Below are 21,470 nucleotides of genomic sequence, written 5' to 3'. Positions count from 1 at the left end.
CGGTAGAAACCGAATCGTTTTTGTCGATCCTGGATTATCCGCACGCGACCGTTCGCTCGTCTACGTCGAGAACGTCGGTAAAATGCGTCTTACGGAAAATAAAGAACACACATGCGCGATTTTATTTTCTCGTATGATCGTAGATAGCAATGTTTGTTATTATTTTTATCACAGTGTGTTCTAGTACATGGTGCAGAGATATTAAAAGATTTTGAAATCATCAAACACGATGTAACCCATCCCTTATTTATATTTAAGCTTATATGATGATTTTCTAGATTTTTCAGAATTTTTCACAGAGTTTACATTAATTTTTGAAAATTTTTTTATCTATATGAAATACACGAAAAAATTATATCAGAATTTTTGTAACTATCAAATAACCAATATTTATCTATCAGGAGAACCAGGAGTATTTTTGTCAGTATTGGAGAACCAGTATTTTTGAGTGAAGCACATTTCAATAATTCAGCTTATTTGAAAAATCCCAGATTTTTTTACGTTAAAGTTTTTTTATTAATGTTTAATAGAAATGCCATCGACAGTTAGTTTTCTGATAAGAAAATCGGGATCGGAGAATTTTAGACTTCATTTTCACGCCACACACCAAATAACAATTTAATCCGTACGTCGGGAGCGAAACTTATGTTCTACTCTGTCCTCCGTCCGGATTTCTCACCTTCGCCGCTCTTTACTACTGTGTCTCCCTCTCTTTTCTTTACTTTTTCTTTACTTTTTATTTGCTTCCGGGAAACCGGCTAAATCACGCTCGGTCTCCCTATCGTAGAGAAGGAAGAAGGATGACTGGATTTATAGTTTACACACGGCTCTACGACGACGACGGTCCAGAAATCGTACACGACATGAATAATTTCATATGTACACGTGTTTCTACGTACGTGCACGGGGAGGGATATCCAATATTTCTCCGGGGGGCATACCGCGATTTTTGAGTCGTTTTACGCGAATTGCATAGATTTCCTATGTAAAACCACGCGGAATGATAAAAATGCGACGCGACGCGGCGCGGCGCGCGGTTTTATTTAACCCTCACAATCTCATACATCGATCCCACCCATGTCGCGATGTGATTTTTAATAAAGCATTTATAATATCTTTGCATGCAACCTGCATGCGATCCTGCTAGGAATATTCTTGAAAAATCGCTGTTAACGTCGGGAAGATTTATTTTCTTTTCTCACGTATGGATGAAGGGTGGGATTTACCAGGGTAAAAATGAAGGAGACACGTTTCCTCTTTGGATTATAGAATAACGAGGTATGAAATTCAGGAAATGTCCGAAATACGTGACTTTCCGCGATATTATATTACTCTGAGCTTCAACTCTCTCTCTCTCTCTCTCTCTATGAGTTGAGATCGTAAAGTTGTCTAAATACTAGATCACATTTCTCATCGAGTTCACTAAGAGCCTTCGAGCCGCCTTTAATAATGCCGGGGCGGGAGCTTTGGAAATTTTATCGACCTCCAGGATACCCGGTTATAAATCACGAGTTTTTATTCCAGTCGGCCGACGAGTCGGACGCCGACAACGAGGACGACTCCTACGAGGAGATGAAGACGGGGAGGCGGGGGATGTGGCAGGAGTGGGGAGGGGAGGGGTAGGGAATAAAGATGTTCACGTTGAAACTGCAACGACCACAGAATTCTTGCATGCAGCGAAATCAAGACTGCTGACCGAGCTCCGTAACTGAATGCACTACTACCTACTGTTATACGCAGGCACATGTGCGCACATACATATATACATACATACATACATTTTCACACACACACATATACACATACACGTGCGCACACGCACGCCGTACGGTTCGTACTAGTCGCGAACACACGCGTCGGACCGAACGAAATACGAGCAGACCTCATTTTCAATTTGTTTCCGTCTATTTGAAAAATGGAGAAATCCGCGGTCTGTGCGGTCCCCGTTTTTTTCAGACATGCTGCAAAATCTGCGCATGGAAAAAAAAAAGATTGTTGCGCAACGAGAGACGTGACTTTTTCGCCTTTTCATATCTCCCTCCACAATTCCAGCGAGAGATTGTATGAACGAATCTCGTTATCGAGATGCACGTTTCAAAAACAGAGCTTTATTAATTCAATTATATTATCTTACAGGTACAAAAGCGATCTGCGGCTATTTTTAAACCCCGATGTTAAAATAAAGCGGAACGTCGGCGATTTTGCATTGACATTTCGAATTGTAAATACACGTTCGTTTAATTTATTTAATTCGACCGAAAATAATTTTGCATTTATAATACAAAGTTCCGTAATGAGCTGCCAAGTTGAGAAAATAACCAAAGTGTAAAACAGAAATGTAACGGCACGTCGTTGACGTTACTTCTCTTTTCAGTAATTTATTTATCAATATGTACATATATTCTTGGGTATTAACTAACTTGGGTATAATGGTTACACGCTAATGTACCGAAAACATTACTAACAACAAACAGGTTCGAAACCTCGGCGAGGGCGGTAACACCTGTCTGGACTCGCCCGCTCGCAAGGCCGATTTGCACAAACCGTGCGGACTGTATCCCTGCCATCGACAGGGTGGAAATCAGGTACAATGCCAGACACCGTGCCCGAAAAATTTCCTTGACCACAACACCATTGTCCCGTGAAATGCCTGCCTGATGCTTGATGTGTGAAACTGCTGTGTGCCCTACAAGTTCGGAAAACGGAAATGCGATTTTCGATTTGAATTTGGTGTGATTTCCGCGACTTCGACTTCAAAGTTCTCCTCGCTGTCGTTGACGTTTGGAAGCTGGTGCTAACGTTTATGCGCTTGACTCTGCATTTTGAGACATCAATCGCTTGCTACGACAGTGTATTCTCTGCAGTTGCTTTATCACACCGCGATGATAAAATTGACACATACGTGCGATAAGAATAGAAATTAGTTGAAATGAAATGTTGAAAATGTTTCGCGATAAGAATTTCGTTTAGGGAAGAGAAAAGGAAAACGGGGATGTTGTCGACTTTCGGATTTGATTATCGATTTAAGAATGTAGCTTTGAGCTGTTGCATTGAAAATTTCTTTTAATTAATAACGGCACATAAATTTGCGATAAATTGTTTTGAATTTTTATATATATATATATAAATTTAATTAAGAAAAATAAGAATAAAATTATAAGACACCTGTCTGCCGAGCGATGCCATTTATTATCTCATTTATTAAAATTTTTTTTATATTTTGTATAGAATATATTTTTGCGAATATATATATATATATATATATATATATATATATATACTCTTTTTACGCCTATAAAAGTGATGTTCTACAATGTAGCATTCGATTGATTTTACATTCTATTCACTTCTGTTTACTTTTACTGTTTTTACAATTAACAAGCAATCTCAGTAGCTCAAGATGAAACCGATCGTTTTGGATTTCAGCCGCGGAACAGCAACAGCCGACAGCACTTGTTGTTAGTCACCGCCGGTATTTAGCCTAATTATTATCGTATTATCCTGCGTGAATAAACTACACTGCACAGATCGCTCGTTTCGAAATGTGTAGCGTCCCGCTAATTCGAGCTGCGACGCTAATCGAAGCTACATACCAAATTACTAGAAAATCGAGTTTCCGTCTCATCGGCGATATCGATTCGTTATCGTTTCCCCAACGACGGTCCAAGTGCCTAATCGTACGGGCGCTCGTTTCCACGCCACGTGTGTTCGCGCTTCCAGCTGCTTGGATATTCTCGAACAGGCGGCGCAGAAATAGATAAAAATTCCGTGCGTTCTCTCGCACGAAATGCCGTTGGATAAAGCGACGTCTTTTACCCCTGCCCGAAGTAACCGTGTGAATTTCTGTTGAATTCTAACGCAGATACGGCAAATCGCTAGCGGAATATGTATAGATTCGCCAGGGAAATCCGAAGACTTGCATCAGCCGGTGGGCTTGTATCCCTGTCACCGTCAAGGCGGCAATCAGGTACCAATTCGGCGAACTCGAATTTCAACGAATTTCCAGACCAAACTGACAGACATTTACGTATTAAATCCTTTTCTACTCGGGGCGACAGAGACATTTATTTCTAATCTAATATCTGGTTTTCGGGATCGTAAATCTACGCGACTTGTAAGAGCTGGCTCTTGTAACGCATGTGCGCTCGCGTGCACGCTAACTCTCGGCACTAATCGCCCTGCGTTTCGACGCGATTAGTGGCAATCGCTAATCTGGTGCAGGTGCTCATCAATCCATGTCTCTCTACTGCCCCTTGGTGAGAGATGACCTCAATTACTGCCTTTTGGCACGGTTTCTTACCGTGTTATCATCATCATTCCTCACATTGATATAGTAGGGTTAGATTTAATCATCGATTTGGCTCCCCGTAACTCGTGGAGAGGAGCGAACATATTAAGGCGCGAGTATTTCCAAATCGCATGCATGTTATAGATATTTTTATATTTCTAATCTCTCTTTCTCTCACACAGCGTGTACAGCGTACATCACCTTTTGTATTTTACACTTTGATAAACACTTGATCGCATCTTTTTTGCATCTCTCTTTTATTTATTTGCCGATGAAACACGCGCGGAAGACAAACACGGCGGCAATTTCATCAGCGACCTCCGTTCATTTTATTAGCTTACGAGCTTACGGTTGCCACTCGACGGAAATCGAGCGAGCCGCGCGCTCGCTGGTAAATCCGCGCTTTATCTTGTTTCTTGCACTCGTTCGGTCGGTCAGTGCGGTCTGTTATTAAAGCCCGTAACACGAAATAGAGCGCGCGTCTACACACGTGCGTAGGTGTTTCCTATCTTTCATCTATACACACACACACACACACACACACACACGCATACGTGCGTGTACACATACGCGCGATACTGAAACGCCGGCGGTTTAACAACCGTGGCGACCGATCGCAACCAAAAACACAATCAGTCGGTGCTTGCTTAGCCCGGCTAAAGCGCTGCTTTAATTTAGCTGTTTGCCCTCGCAATTAAGCCGCGGTTTCACGGCAATTACGCTTCCGGTCGTCGCCCACGTGACGCTGATAAAGTCGCCGGCGGGGAAAGAGGGGGGGGGGGGGCGCAATGTGCATCGGCGATTCGGGATGATGGAAGATGAATAATCGTATCATCGGATGGAAGGCGAGTGCATCGCGGGACCGCCGTTGCGGTCATCGGGTGGTCAGTTTACCGGGGACACTACATCCGTATATCTAGACACACATACACACACACACACACACACACACTCTCTCTCTCTCTCTCTCTCTCTTTCTGCCGTATACATGGAATTATCATTAGCTCGTGGATCATGATATAAACATCGCATCATACCATACTATAGTACGAAATCCGTCGCTCTACGTAACACGCATCGATAAATGCGGGAAACTTTGTCTAAATCGCCGTTTTTAATGTCGCCTCTATTCTTTCTTCTTCTCTCGCAACGCGTAGCGAATAACCTGATTACTGATGCTGTAAGCATGTCGGCACGTAACAAAGCGATGCGCGTTAGAGTTATCTAACATGTAACACACTTGTATAATACCTACGGACAACGCGGTATAATATAGTCTCTTGATTTGAATGAGAGTTTCAGGCAGAATGGAACGCGGGTCGTGCATGGCTAACGACGCTTGATGATGCATGTGTATGTGTGGTGAATGCTTGCTTCTCGTTATCCCGTGCCCACTATCCCCTAATTATACTTGTAAAGCACTTCAAAACAACTATATTGTCGACCCGACGGCTTCTGACAGGCCGCAGTCCCGATTCATAGTCCTCGCCCACTTGCCGTATTAAATTAGTGATAATTATGATCGCGCGAATATATGCAGATCCGAGCTCTCGCGCCCCATTCATTTATCGCCCGTCTTTTACGTTTCTCTTAAACTCTTCTCTCTTGAAACGCGCCCTCGATGAAATGGAGGGAATTCGAAAGGCGCCCACCGCCACTCGCGCGCGCGCCCTTTGAATCTCGGCTTCGCGCTATTGACGTCGCGTTGGAACCTCGCGTGGAAAGAAAATTTCGTGGGACTTTATGGGGACGACACGCGCCCGCTGTCAATTCCAGCCGACTGAAATTGCGCAAGCGGCGACGATCGCGTGGCGTGGCGTGGCGTGGCGTGGCGTGGCGTCCGGTCAGATGAGCGTAATTTCGAGGGCCACCGACTCTCGATTATCGGCGATCGGCGCTCATTATGGGCATCGAATCGCTTTGACGCGCGCGTCCGCCGTTTCGCGTTCAAGCGAACCGACGCATCGCCCACGGTGAATAACTGTTGGCCGCTCACACGCTCACTCGCGGCGCACGATCGCCCGGGACAAGTTATTTTACAAACGGCGCGTGCGATCGATCGGTCCTGTAACACCGCGAAAACCCGCGTCTCCCCCCCCCCCCGCACAATCGCCGCGCTCCGCAATAATATACCGCCGGATGTGCCACGCTTATTTTCACATTTCGCGAGCACGCAATGCGGCCAGATTAAACGTGCGGATCGAACGTGTGGGTTTCACGTTTTTTGCATTCCCGTAGTTTACGTTTCGCGAATATCTCCGCGATTTTGTGAATATCGTTATTTCAGAGATGGATGGCGATCATATATAGGGCGCGAGCGCTTTGTAAAACATCGGGAACGAGAGAAAGGAATTTATACATATTAACTACCGAGATTTTATTCATATCGAATTCTTTCGCCCTTTTGCAATTATAAAATGTCCTATTTGAAGGCAATTTTTCTTCCCGATTGTCGGTGCAATTTTTTTTTTCTTTTTTTCTTTGTAATTGCGTCTGTCAAAATCTCAGTGGTCGTAGGCAAAATCTGTGATATCAGAATGCTGGAGATATTAATCGAGATCGTTTGTCGCAGTACTGGATGCTCAGCAAGACGGGTGAAATCCGTCGAGACGAGTCATGCCTGGACTATAGCGGCAGCGACGTCATTCTCTATCCTTGTCATGGAAGTAAAGGGAATCAACAATGGATCTACAATCCTCAGGTGATAAATCATTCTCAAGATATTTCTCCTTTTATTAATCGTTTATGATACATTATGAAAAAATAAAAATCTCACGATTAAAAAATTCAGTTACTACCGGTTGCAAAGTTATTTTTTATAAAAATTATTCCTTAATTATTTTATATATATATATGTACATATTTCTAATTATAATAATCCTTAGTAATTTCAATTGTTCTTTGATGGGAAACTCAAGTCAAGTATTTCTGTTTCTAGACTAATCATATCAGGCACGGTAGCAGCGACAAGTGTCTGGCAATCACGGAGAGCAAGCAGCAACTGGTGATGGAGGAATGCTCCCCGAATGCCTCGAGACAGAGATGGTCCTTCGAGAATTACGATCCATCGAAGCTGTGATACCGCGCCTTCTCGCGTCGTCATTCGCACAATCGCGATCACGGTTCCGAGCGCGTCGGCTCTTGGCTGCCTGGGAAACGATATTCGATCGCCAAGACCCGCTTTGGCAGATAAATCTCGCGGATTCGCAAGAAGTCGCCAAGAGAATTCCTGGCGAAGCCACTCGGAACCGCTCGATCAACCGTCGCAAATTCCATGCATTTCCTCGATATTCGTCGGGAAACGACCGAAACGGACGCAGATTCATTGATCTTTTATCGGCGAGCTCAAAGTGTGTTAAACAAAGCGGGAAATTGATCGGTGCAACGAAACGTTTTTTGCAAAACGTTTGCGAGGACAATATAATTAGAGAATTTTGTACTCGAGAAACTGCATTTAATTAGGATAACTTGCGAGCACTGCACGGCGCTCGAACCGATTATGATTTGAGTTTCATGTTGTAGCCTTAAGAGTATTACTAAGAGTATTACGAGAGATTGACCCAGATGGGCTTGTGGACGAACGTGATCGTATCGACCATCGAATTAGCTCTCGATCGTCACTTTCGTTCACTAATCATTCGCGCTTCCACGAGGATAACAAGGAAGCGGGATGCTCGATGCTATCGAGGAATTCCAAGAACGATGTGTTGTATCGATCCTTGCGGGCGAATCGTCGATTGTTCGTCTGGATAATGTGTAATAAATTACTTTTTTTTTCTTTTTCGGTATTAAATAATTTTTGAGAACCACAAATTGTCTTCGATGAGTCTGAATGAAGGAAGTTGTTATCCGTTAGAAAAGTCAAGTGCCAAATTTAAAATACTCCCATCCTAAGCTTGCTATGACTAGAGACGAACTCTAGTGCAGTTAAAACGGTGAACACGCACCACCATTAATGAAAACATGTATTCGCGTGTATGCTTTAAGGAGATCGTATTAGACGATATCCGCGCAGTTATGCCTTTCTGCTGACCCTTGGAGTGCCATGTGCGAGTTCGAATGAAAAACGCGAGAATTATAATTCCCTTAATGCAAGTCGCGTTCGAATAATTTGCATTGTTCTCACGCAACAATAGCATGCGTGTCGTAATCGGAGATGATTTACTTTTGAGTCTTTATCCCTGATCGCACGTTTCTCGGTATTCAAGAAGTATTTCGAAGACAAGGATGTTCATATCTATTGCCAATGGGAAATACAAGTAATTTTGCTCTATTATTGATTTCATTTAAAAAAAACGTGTGCAATAAGTTTAATTGATCATCAATATTATTCTACGTTAAATTATTAAAATAATTTATTAGATGTCATATTGTTAATCGACGATTCGATCATCCGCGATGGCATTTGTTGATCGCTCATAGTCTTTTTCTTACTACCTCTTCGGAGGTAAATTCTACATTCCAGACTCAACAAGGTAAAAACGGCGATGTTTCGCGTAAGAAAAAGAGAATATATTTTTTTCTTTTAGTTTTTAATTTAGGTATTAAATTAGGTTTAATTAGGAAACATTTGCGGAGAAAGGAGAGCGGCAAAACATTCCAGAGACAAATTGTTTAATTCTGTTTGTGTACAATACATTCGTGTAAGCTACAATGTCTTGATGCCAGTTCAGAGAATGTAAGTACCGCCTAAGTAGGTCTAAGGGAGTGTTACTAAGTGTGAGAACATGTATGAGTTATTAATCTGTAAGAGCGGATTGTCTTCGCTTTTGACAGCCGCGAACGACTCGCGATCGTGATTCAATGATTAATTGAACGTGTAAATTCGTTAGTATTTCACGAAAAGTACACTTTTACAAGGACCGTTTCTTATAATTTTAGCTACATATCACTATATGAGCGTGATTAAAAGTCGATGCGAATAATACAGTCTTCGTATAAAAATAAGATTTAAATCTAAAATACGAGTCTCTTTACCTGTTAGTTACATGTTTAAAAATTTGTAACATGTTCACCTGAAAAAGGTCTAATTTAGAACTAAGGGCGCGTCATTTAATACTAGTTCATTAAAGAACCGTGAAGTTCTTTAGATTTTTAAATTTGAAAATAATTTTTCGCGTGCCAACAAAATCATATCGCTATATATGCAAAAATGCGTAATGAGAAAATAATATCGATCATTGTAAAGGCATTGGCCTAGATGAATTATTGTTAATTTTTCTACAACTCTTATTGCATGGCATATTTTTTCCTTCTTTGTTATATTTGAAAATTTTAAAAAATGTATTTCATCACGTTTAAAAGAAATGCAGAGAGAGAGAGAGAGAGAGAGAGAGAGAGGAGTGAAGAAAATATAGAGATCATATATGGATCTTTTTTTTAACAGGAATTATAACGTATGCATAATTTTGTTAAAATTAGCCGAACATCCAGAATTCGCAACGAAAAGTAAAGAATTGCGGCTACATTTTTTTGTAGATATAGCAAGCCGCATCGCGCTCCGGTTTGCGATTTTGTGTATAATTAGTCGTGAGTACACGATTGCATTAAATACGTTTAATTGCGAGAAAGAATCCGCAGAGGAAGAGAGCTAGAGAGAGAAAGCAACGAGCGCTGGTCCGCATACGAGTGCATGCTTAATTAGATACGACTAACTAGCAATTCTCATTTTAGGAGTAATCGAGTTTCTCGGCATCCGCAATTTTGCCAATGCGAGACACAAGACACAGTTGAATAGCTTAGGGAGTGTGATTGTGTAAGTCGCGGATAATCTTGCACGGGAGAGTCCCCGCTTCGCGATTCGATTTTAATGATCCAATGATTCAAGCAGATATAAGCGCGAGTGCATAGATCAGACAGAGACATTTATACAGATTATATATACGACATTTTCTACATTTGGTAAGGACGTTGCATATCGTAAGGGACGAAGACGATTGATAGTAATAATAAACGTGAGTAACGCGACTGCCGGAAATAAAGATGCGTATTTCCCGCGCATGACATCCGTCGCGCGTTTAATTAATATAATATCAAACGTGCCTTATACATATATATATATATATATATATATATATATATTATTTCGTGTATATATGAATATTATTATCATTATTATATCATTACTACGAACCTCTATCATAATGTGCAAGTATTTGTGTTGAATAAATCGATGTTGTTTTATGTTACGAATAGTTTTCAAAGAACCCTACCTTGTAATTTTTTTTTTTTTTTTATTTCAATCTTAATATCTTAAATGAAAATAATATCCCTGATATGATATTCCTGGCTAATTAAAAATTATTGTGTGTCCTCTCTTTTTGTATACAACAAAGTGTCTCGGCATTAGTGGACACGAATACACCGAGTGATACGTTTTCGGAAGAGGATGTATAAATAGGATTCTCTCCCTCTATTACGGGGCCTAGAAAGCAGCGCGAAAATGGAACATGACACGCTTTCGCTTAGCCCTGACCCAATTCTGGCCACCCACGAGTTCCGGCTGTTTCGAGGAGCAAGGTAAACGGCGGTCCCACCAAGGATCAATAATCACGCTGGAAAAATCTCGTGACGGAATCGCACAGGACGAAACGCCGCCGTTCCGATCTGACAGTCCAACAGTTTCGAATGGAGGGGGGGGGGAGGAGGGGGGGGAGGGAGCGAAAGCGGCGATACGATCTTTACATTTCAAATTTGATCAACATGAGAAAGCTTTCTCGGTTAATGAGATTTCTGATTCATTATCACGAACTCGCTCCTATCGAACCATTTACCAATTATCGAGGGGTTGCTACGCAAACGAGAATGAAATCGCTCGTTATTCTCGCGCAGGCGTCGTCGTTGCAGGAGATGCCGCCGCTGTCGGAGACATTCCACTCGAACAAAGGGGGATGAAAAGCCCTGCAAGGAGGTGGTTTCGGCGCGATTTAAAGCTTCGAATGTTTCGAATGTTACATTCATCCTCGATTTAGCTCTTGTTCATAAATTGTAATTCCTTTATAAATCAGAATTTTAAAATTAATATACTCATGGTGAACTGTTTCTCTAGAAAATAAACACTCAAGTAGTTTTACTCTCTAATTAAGATAAAAGGATGAAAAGTCAATCAGATAAAGTGAAATTTACATATAAATTTATAATTTTATTATTTATAAGTAAAAAAAAAAACAAATAGTACTGTATAAAATCTGTCTGTATGATATATAATTTTATTTTATGTTATACGCAGTATATTTCTAGATTAACTTAAAAATATTTGTATAAATCTAGTTGTGAATTTAAATTAGATCCAATCCAAAGTATTTTTCTGACATCTTCCGGCCGCGTTGCAACTTGTTGCGGTGTTCAGTTGTATTGATTAGAAGAGAAAGATAGAGGAATCCCCCGGAAGTGAGACAAAAACTTTTTCACCAATATATAAATGATTCCAATTCACATTGCCAGAATTCATTATGGTGGAGTTTGCATCATCTTTGCTTTTATTCTTCATGTGTTATTGACATCAAAGGAATATTATAAAAGAAAATATCAACAAAATATCGGTATATGATATGAAATAATATTTGAGATACTGGAAAGTTATATGAGCAATGGCCTAATAATAAACTTCTTTATTAAAAGTATTCTTAATTTTATTACATCAATTGCCTACTCTCAATAAATTATTAAAATATTAATTGTCTATAAAAATTCAAAGTAGGAAAGGACTGCGAAAAATTAAATAAAAATATTACATTTTGTTCAACAAATAAATTATAAGCTTGTGTATTTTATAAAAAAAAAGATTGCAAAAAGCTCAAAAAATTATTTACGCTATCCACATACGATCAAATGTATTTTCAAGAATTATGAATTACAACTTTAACAAAAGGGGCAAACTTGTAGCATGTAGGATCTTGCGATAAGGATGAATTCTCGAGCGATATTCAATCAATCGCTCGGTGCAAGGATATCCGTTTCGCTTCGAAACTGTCCCGTGCGATAAGAGCAAGGTCCTCCGGGTCGAGTCGGCGTAGAAGCGGATGGCGTCGACGTCCCTCATGACGCAGGCGCCGCGACGCCTTTCCGACGCCTCGTCGACAGGAAGCTCTGTACCTGTGCGACTCTTTGCTCATCCAGAGACTTCGCCCCGTGTTTTCTCCAACCATATATTTAGTCGCGAAAGCAATACCTGGTGCGTGCGGAATCCCTCCATCCAGTCTTCAAAAACGGCAACCAGGATTGAGAGGTTCGCGCGCGACATTCTTGCCGACAAAGTTTGCTTTTTGTCTCCCTTCCGTGGTGAAAAGGGGTGCGTTCGTTCCCTGAGAGATTCGTTGGAAACGCGTGCTGGAAAACTACCGCGATCAATCCCGCGACGTCGATTGCTTGTCGAGCTTGAGGTATTTGCCACATGGCATCGAAGTGTCTAAATAAATTTATCTAGAAATTTTGATTAATTTTTCTGCGTTACATGTCGTACTTAACTCGTTGCCGAGTGCAATAATCGTATTTACGTTCTTATATTTAAATTCTTGAAAACTATTTATTTTGCAATTGAAATACCGGATTTACCAAATTATTATGTGTAATGTATTTTTATTACGTATATGTTAATGAAAAAGAGAATATTTAATATTTGTGTATAATAATTTAACTCTTTTACTTAAGCTGCGTGTCTCACGGTGTCTTTAATAATTAATTTTTCGTATTTGTATTTTCTTCTTCTGTGTATTCAGCCAACAACCGAGTGATTTCTCCAACGATATTTGAGAAGAGTTAAAAGTGTTTTTTCGGGGCGAAAGTAGCCCGGCAAGCGACGAGGCTCCGGGATCAAAGCAACAGGTAACACTTCATTTCATATCGAGGTCTTCCTTATTCTCTTCCTATTTGCTCTTTAATAATCGTTTGCTATTCTTCTTTCTTCTTTCACTTTTTATTATACTAGAACATAACAGGCGCTACGCGCGCGCCACTAAGCATTTCATATTATATTTTTATATTATTCGTTGATGGTAGCGACGTACCGTCGTGATGAAAAATAGAAACTCATTCATCCTTGTTCATCTTATTTTTATCCTTGTTCAAAACCGATTCAAAGTTTCATTCGCTTCTAACCTCGTTCGCCTTTTACAAATTCTCATTTGCAAATTGACAGTAACTCACGAAATTAGCGCAGCAAAAGAATCAATCAGCATCGCGGAAAAGCGGCAACAATAAACTTCGAGAAATGAGATATACTATATTTTTTTGTTTTATTGGTAACAAAGTGAAATAATTTAGCAAAGCAAAACAAATAAATTTAACATTTTAATTAATCTAATTGCAGATTAATCTAATCTTATTGTAGATTTAATTTACGCAAAATGTTGTATTAAATTAAATTAATAATTAATTTGCTGGAAAATTGTCTCATTAAAGAATTAATTTCGATTTTTTAAATAATAATATAACAACTTATTTGAATCCATATGTTTTCAACAAACAACAGAGACACATGAAAAATTAATTTTTACAACATTTTAGAGAAAGAATAATGAAAACGATATTGAAGAAAATTACAGAATTTGTGAATAATTCTTTCTATAGATGTCTTATGGACGTTCATTATTTGTCTCGAGTATTTGAAAAGTAACGACAATAGACAGCAGCAATTAAATATGAAGCATATTATTGACAGAATTAATGTATGGAATCAAAACACGTCTGTGTTACTTTTTTAAACTTGACATATTTTTTTAAACAATTTTTTATTTAGCGAGTAGTTCAATAACATTAGATGGGATCGCATTATAAGTATCTCCTTTATAAAGAAACGCTTTGTCGATAAGAAAAACAGACTTTTTTCTCGATGAAATCATTCTACAGCATAAAAAGGAATAAGAAAAGTGCTTGTTTTAAGTTGTCGATAATGCACGTATCCAGCCGTACATAAATGTATTAAAATTATTAGATATTTAGATTACTTCATAACGATGCAAAGATTACCTTTTAAATAATAGTTTATGGATGAAAGCGTTGTTTCTTTTTTATATAATCCCCTCACATGCTACGTATTAAAAGGCCATGATATTTTTATCGAGACCTGCGCACTACTTTGTGTACATAATAATTATTGAGCAATTTTTACGCCGATTTATGAACGAAATAAATAAATGTAAATATCGCGTACGCGATAGTATTTATCGTGAGTCTAGTCCATGCCTTTATCTTAATTGGTAAAGTCGCGGAATTTAGATGATTAAATAAAAATTAAGTAAAAACAAGGAACTATTTAGAAATTGAATAACAACGATCCTCGTGAAATAAACAGCAGGACGACATGGGCCCAATGCCGGAAGCTTCAGGATCTGGGGTGGCCGACGAGGCGGATTACTCGACTTTCGAGAATAAAACCGGCCTGGCCGAAGATATGAAGTTTTTAGCGAGTATGCCAGAACTCTGCGACGTGACGTTCCTCGTTGGTGATACCAGAGAACCAGTTTGCGCCGTGAAAGCTGTGCTTGCAGCCAGAAGCAGGTTTGTATCGATAATATTTTTATTCATGGAACGACGAGTATAAAGATATTTATCTTTCTTTATTTCTTTCAGAGTCTTTCATAAAATGCTGTATCAAACTCCGAGTCCGCAACGCAAGAAGGAACCGCCGGCACGAGAAAACAAAATTCGGCTCTTTCTTAAGCGCAGCTCCGAGCCACTGCTGAATTTGCAGAACGCCGCACAACAGGTATCTAGAAACAAAAATTAATACATAAAATTTATTAATAAATCTCCCGTGTTTGTATTATACAAATTTTAAAAAGATGAGTATGACACATGAACGATACGTATAATATCAAATTATATAATTTAATAAAAAAAGATATGAGATCTTCTTTTTAATATCTTTTAATAACTTTTCTTCAACTGAATGTGTATATATTAATTATTGCAATGCAAAACAGAAAAAACGATAATCATTAAGTAAATAATACGTGATATAAAATAAACAATTTCTCAGAGTAAGAGGCGAACACGTTTGATATGCAAAGCGTTCCCCAATTATTATTTCGTATCGATTTTATTTTTTATTTTTTTAATTTATACAAAATTTTGTCGAAGATCGATTGGAAAAAATTAAAAATTTGCCTAGTCGGCTCAATTAATATGAAATAAAAGAATATGTTATGCAAATATATCGTATAAAAGCAAACAATTTTTCTTCATTTCTTTTGGGCCTCGTTGCATATTTATCGTGGCTATCGCTGAAACGAATATCTCGCTTTTATCAGGCTAGAAATAGTAAGTGTGCGTTTGTATGTGTCGTGTAGCGGTCAGGGTTCACGCAGCAACTGGCCCCCATCCAAGAGGTACTTTGAATGTCACTTTTACATACATTACATACATTATACAGATTAAAACTGTTTCTATTCCATATTCCTGTCTCCTCTTTACCAGCGTCTTTAATTAACTTTTTTTCTCTTCACTACGATTTTCTGCTCGCTGCACTGCGATCACGATTTCGCCTCACGAAACGCCATTTAGAGAAATTCTCGTAGGAAACCATTCAAAATTTATGTACTTATAAATTGATGTCTTTCCGATGCTTTGACGTTTTTTACTCGATCAAATGTTTTTCTTTTCGTACGCGTTGAAGAGAGATGTATAGTTCTTAAGATTCGTGCTCGAACATGTAATCCACACGAATTATGAATTAGACTGTTCATTAATATTTGGATACTTGTGCATGATCGAGTGAATTGTACTCTCATAGTCGTCAAATCCACTGTACTGTTATAGATTGGCACGATTACGGTATTTCACTATTCTAGTATTGGCTCATATATGGTAACTCATAAATCAACCAAGCGAACGAGTTATAATTATTAATAAGATCAACGTCTTGATCTTATAAACTATACAATTTTTACCAAACAAAGTATAAATTTAATTATTAAAAGATATCCACGGATGTAGCGCTTTAATATAGCACAGTGTTCGCTGGGTTATTAATTAGATAATTAACATTTTTTTATTTACATCTTTAATATATATTAAATGCACAGTAGCTAAAACTAGTATACGTATCTAGTATACAAATTACTATATAGCGTACTACGCCCATATACATATACATATATTTTCTATCTAACATCATATTTCTTCCTGTAATTAGTGAATTTGATTTTATTAATACGCCAGTCTTTATACGGATTCCCATGCAAGTCGCTTAGCATGGGTATTCGATTTAAGCTTGACTCTGAATATCCCTATTTCTTCGTTTAGATCTTTGCATTTCACTTTTGTATCGTAGCCGCAATCAAATCAGCATCACACGTTGATTATTGAGGAATTCGAGCCCGATGTCTTCCGACAGTTGATCGAATATATTCATACGGGATGTGTGACATTGCAGCCCAGGACCTTGCTTGGTAATCTTATTCATTATATAGTATAACTCTTTAACAAGCCAATTAGAATGTCTTATTATTTGCCGCTGATAGATTAATCATTACCGACAAGTATTTCCTGTCGTTCTATCTTAGCCGACATATTTGCGATCTAAACGTGTAGAAATTTGTGAGATAATTTTACGCGTTGAAAATACATGAAATTTTATTTTCGTATCTAATGATTTATAAATTCGATCTCTCGAATAGTTGATAATTTATATCCGCAGGAGTGATGAACGCCGCCGATTATTATGGATTAGATGAGCTTAGACGAGCCTGTGCTGGTTTTGTCCAATGTTGTATAACCGTTGACACGGTCTGCGCTTTGTTAGCGTCAGCGGAGCGTTATATTCAGTACAAATGCACGAAATCCTTGGTCCAAAAGGTAAATTTGCACTCAACCGCAAAGATTCTTTTAAATTGTTATTAGCTTAGATACGTATTAAGACCAATGAAATTAAAATTAATACGGAATTGTTTTGCGCGAAGGTGCTAGAATTCGTCGATGAGCATGGCAATGAAGTATTGAATTTAGGATCCTTCACATTATTGCCACAACACGTCGTTCGCTTGATCCTCGCTCGAGAGGAACTACGCGCAGATGAATTTACGAAATTCCAAGTAAGTCTGAATATAAATATATCGATGACGTTATATTCGACATTTTCCCACGTACGACACTTTTACAAACTGACTTTTCGCTTTCAGGCCGCGCTGATGTGGAGTAAAAAGTATTGCGACAACAATCAAAACACACCGTTGAAGGATGTGATTGGTAATTTTATCGAATATATTCAATTTCACAAAATCCCGGCCACCGTGTTGATGCAGGAAGTGAATCCATTAGGGTTGGTGCCGCCGGAGATCATCATGAACGCCTTAGCTTATCAGGTGCGCGTTGCATTTCCATATACTTTGTTTTAAAAAAGAAATGTCATTGGCATAATTAACTTGCAGGCGTAAAAACACACCTCGCGCGATTCGATGCGATCGGTTTCTTTATGAAAGGATTTGTTGCAGGCAGACCCAACCAGTGTCGACCCCAGAAAACTCTCCCCCCACAGAGTGAGGAGGCAGGGTCGCAGCATGTCGGTCCAGTCGTCGCTGGATCCGTACGGCAGCAACACGACCTTGAGCTCGAGCGGCTCCGACGCCGGATCGGATCAGAAACAACATTCTGGTAGCAACTAACCTCAGGCCACGGCCGCATTGATCGCGGCCGTTTCGGACGAGCCTCGACGAACCGAGGATATTTGTGGCCCCGACGAAGAAGCGGCGCCGGTAAATGATGCTGTCGCACGGGAAATGGAGCAGAAGGAGCGACAGCAACGGCAGCGGCAACAGCAGCAGGAGCAACAGCAAGAGCAGCAGGAATCCCAAGTTCAGGTGCACGCGGAGCAGGAGGCGCATCAGCCGCAACCACAGCAGGAACAACAGAAGCGGGAAGAAGTGCAGCCGCAACAAAAGGAGCCGGGTCACCTACAGCAGCAAGTCCGTCAGAAGATAGAGAAGGACAGAGAGCAACGGAAACTCCAGCAAGAACAACAGCTATTGCAACGTAAACAAGAATTGGAGGAGCAACTGCGACGCATGACAGAACGAGACCAGGAAGCACTGCAACGAAAACTAGAGGAGGAAAAGTCATTGCGGCAGAAGAAGCAGGAGCATGATCCGGAGCGAGAAAAGTTGGAGAAGGAAAGAGAGGAGCAACAGCAAGTTACGCGAGCGAAGAGTCCCTCGAGAAATGAACAGCGTATCCAGCAGCAAACGATGGATAATAAACAGCCGCAGCTGCAAAAGGCGGATGAGCAGCCGAAGGTACAACAAAGGGACGAGCGACAGCAAGAACCGTCGGATAAAAATGAGAAAAAGGAGAAAGAGACGCGCGAAAAAGATGAGAAGGCACAATTCGTGGAAGCGTCGCATCCAGAGCCACTCGTGCAACCGGCACAACGGCAAATAGTGGAGATAACGGCGCAGCAAGAGGATGAAAAGACGCAGCGACGGAAAGAGAAGTCAACGAAGTTGCAGCAACCTTCCGGAGAATTGCAGCAGCAGCCGCAACCGCAGCCGCATCAGGAGCAGCCGGGAATTCGGCCGCTCGAGGGAGCCAGTGGACTTTACATCAGGATAGTGCTGAGGCACGAGGGTCGCGCGAATCTCGTCTGGCTGTACAAAACGCACATATTCTAAATTCCGAATTATTTGCCTCGTCGCTTCCGTTTGGAAATACATCGAGCGATTTATCACGCGGCAACGACGGCTCTACACAACTTTATCCATCCATATCGAAAGATACCGCGAATGCGAGCCGCAATTTGCCATTGAGAGCGCGTCGCGGCGCCCCGCACTTTCCGGGGGGGGGGGGGGGGGGTTAACTTAATGTCTTAAGGGAGAATCGGCATTTTTCCTTTAACTTTAATGTTTCTAATGTTCGACGCATCGAAGTGACGCGCGCCAGAATCTGGTCAACTGCTGGTGCATGTAATCAGTTTTCTTTTCCGGGTTTTTAACGGTGCCGCATCCAGCGCCGCAATCTCGGCAATCTCGAGATGCGAGTCGCCATTTCTAGGTGTAATAAATCAGGGGGATTCCGTTAGGCTCGATTGTTCGTGATTGTGGAACAAGACACTCGTACTCGTGTTATTGTTGCAAGAAGAAAATATGTATCTGTTAAACGTAAAATGTGTGCAAACGTAAATATATGCATGTAAACAAGATGCTTCGTTTGTCACGCTTTCTCTCTATCGCTCGATAGACGCGCAATAGTATCGTTCAGTCAAATGGATGCATCACTGCGAGCAAATAACTGACTTGGATCAATTAAATAAGGCGTAAACGTAGTTTCTTACCTGCAGTACTTATTATTTGCGTTTTTATGATCGTCCGCTTATTTAATTTATCTCATGCAACTGCTACTTCTCGTATTTCCTGACTTATCATAAATTATGCCTATTATAAACTTCACGATACAAATGATCGATCTTTATTGAACCGTTTGCATTATTAATCAACGAAATCGCATTACTGTGTCGAACTTTTCACTACGAGACATATGTGGTTACAACAACTATCTCAGAGAGAGTACTATATACGCTTGTTAAAAATAGATTTATATTATATAGTCGAGAAAGGTGCGGGATGTATATTCTATATCATTTCTGGGCAACGTGAACGGCGATTTGACAGTAACAGATGACCCATTGGAGAACCCGATGTTGCCACAGGCTGCTTGCCTGGACGTCGCTATATCCGACGCAAGACATATTCATTTTTTTCCACTCGGTTATACCATTAATTAATCGGAAAATCAGAGGTCGCAGCGAAGCTACGGTCTGTACAGTAAAAGAAGTCTGAATACTCGCCAGATAAATTTCACTAAAACGAAATGCTATCGCTATATAGTTTCTAACTACATGTAGGTATAATCGATGCATGCGGCTGCAAAACACACGTTACACTTCAGTCCGTTATAATTCAAGAACATGCACTAAAGTTTTTTTTTTAGACACACCCTCGCGCGTTCTTAGTAACGTTAGATATCAGTCTGATAGAGATTACAGAAGCAATTTAATTTCTAAGTAAATTTATTAATACGTAGATCAAAATACAGAATATTAGCAACAACTGCGCAAAAAAATGAAAACGCAGTTGCCCTCAATAATGTTTTATTACTGTTGCATATGCAGTTTATGTTTGCGTAGGTGTGTCAATGATATAAGTTTATAAATGTGGATATATTTATCTGTCTATGTATCGTTGTCTGTTTGTGCGCAGCGATATTTCTATTGTTTTATACATAAGATGTATGTACAAAAAATATATATATATATATATATATATATAATATCGTTGAGCAGCCTAAATGGCGCGAACTCCTCATCATAATGTTAATCGAGCGATCGAACTGAATGTACGAATAACATAAAATATCTTACTGAGATTATTATTTTCGCTCGTTTAAAGTAACTTTGATTAAACTTAATTAACATGTTCACTGTCACCGACGCGCAGGCGCGTCCAACTAATAATTTATGTTTCACTTATAAACGCTCAAAATTTTATAACTTGTTTCGAACGTCGGTTCACTAAAATTATTTTCTAAGAGAATTACGACGAAATGTTCCTGGCAAAAATAAAGTGATTAATTAGTGATAGTAAACGTGTTAATTCAATGGCTTTTTTAATAATTTGTTTTTTATAATTATACCAGCTAATGCGCATTTTAACGAATTCAATGTTGTGCTACTATCCATTGATCTTCCATTTATTTTGCGATGAAATGCACACATAAGAAGAAATTTCTCAAATTAATAACAAATAATATGTAACATTGTATGTAGTGAGTTTAAATTTCGTTTACTGATTAAGAAATATTTATTACGTTTAATTTTATATTCTTACTATATTCTTCGGTATAAAAGACATTTCTTCCATTCGAATATGACAGAAAGGAATAAAGACAAACAGTCTTATGGAATTGTATAAAGTTCAAGCCGTTAGCTCGCTGGCGATCGGTATATAATTCTACCTAAAAGTTCGATCTATTTAATGCTGTGATATGCCGTAGCCAAATCAGTCCAAATAAATAAATAAATAAAGGAAAACGTAAACTGTCTAAGTGGAGTTCTTCATTTTACAATACGATTTTGAAGTGCCTGTCGGAATTCACGATAAATATAAGTAGATAGTAGAAAAGGATAATTCAATTCTCTGATTTACAAAAGGCAGTATCAACGCGTATTACTTTGGCGCGTTATTCTTTTTTTTTT

At 39.5% G+C, this 21,470-nt stretch overlaps 3 protein-coding genes across 17 annotated transcripts in view; all 3 read left to right on the top strand.

Annotated features, from left to right (window-relative positions):
• The window catches only part of Pgant9 (polypeptide N-acetylgalactosaminyltransferase 9), a 207,311-nt gene extending 196,835 nt beyond the window's left edge, over positions 1-10,476 (top strand). For 11 of the 12 annotated variants that reach the window (XM_089076843.1, XM_089076841.1, XM_089076838.1 and 8 more), the window contains 3 exons: positions 2,475-2,585; positions 6,861-6,989; positions 7,227-10,476. In XM_089076843.1, the coding sequence (XP_088932969.1) occupies positions 2,475-2,585; positions 6,861-6,989; positions 7,227-7,367 (381 nt within the window). In that variant the 3' untranslated portion in view covers positions 7,368-10,476. Of the gene's footprint in view, positions 1-2,474; positions 2,586-3,862; positions 3,968-6,860; positions 6,990-7,226 lie in introns of all 12 variants that reach the window. The other variant, XM_089076845.1, reaches the window with a different exon arrangement.
• A 1,886-nt stretch (positions 10,477-12,362) lies between these two features.
• LOC105428641 (serine-enriched protein) lies at positions 12,363-18,005 on the top strand. 4 transcript variants are annotated; one of them, XM_089076846.1, is made up of 10 exons: positions 12,363-12,515; positions 13,006-13,111; positions 14,580-14,785; positions 14,858-14,993; positions 15,577-15,615; positions 16,560-16,677; positions 16,926-17,083; positions 17,188-17,319; positions 17,407-17,589; positions 17,719-18,005. In XM_089076846.1, the coding sequence occupies exons 3-10, from the start codon at positions 14,589-14,591 to the stop codon at positions 17,887-17,889; spliced, it is 1,134 nt and encodes a 377-aa protein (XP_088932972.1). In that variant the 5' UTR covers positions 12,363-12,515; positions 13,006-13,111; positions 14,580-14,588; the 3' UTR covers positions 17,890-18,005. The 4 variants fall into 4 exon arrangements, with proteins under 4 accessions (XP_088932972.1, XP_088932974.1, XP_088932973.1 ...); XM_089076848.1 differs by having other exon boundaries at positions 12,369-12,669; positions 17,723-18,005; XM_011641051.3 differs by having other exon boundaries at positions 12,370-12,669.
• Positions 18,004-21,319, top strand: LOC148936698 (uncharacterized). The gene has a single exon (XM_089076849.1). The coding sequence runs from the start codon at positions 18,004-18,006 to the stop codon at positions 18,889-18,891; it is 888 nt and encodes a 295-aa protein (XP_088932975.1). The 3' UTR covers positions 18,892-21,319.
• The last annotated feature ends 151 nt before the right edge of the window (positions 21,320-21,470 follow it).

This window comes from Pogonomyrmex barbatus, unplaced genomic scaffold, assembly GCF_055798465.1.
Source record: "Pogonomyrmex barbatus isolate J1 unplaced genomic scaffold, ASM5579846v1 scaffold2, whole genome shotgun sequence".
Classification (NCBI taxonomy): Eukaryota; Metazoa; Arthropoda; class Insecta; order Hymenoptera; family Formicidae; genus Pogonomyrmex; species Pogonomyrmex barbatus.
The sequence above is the reverse complement of the archived record's forward strand: the minus strand, read 5'-3'. Positions and strand labels throughout refer to the sequence as shown.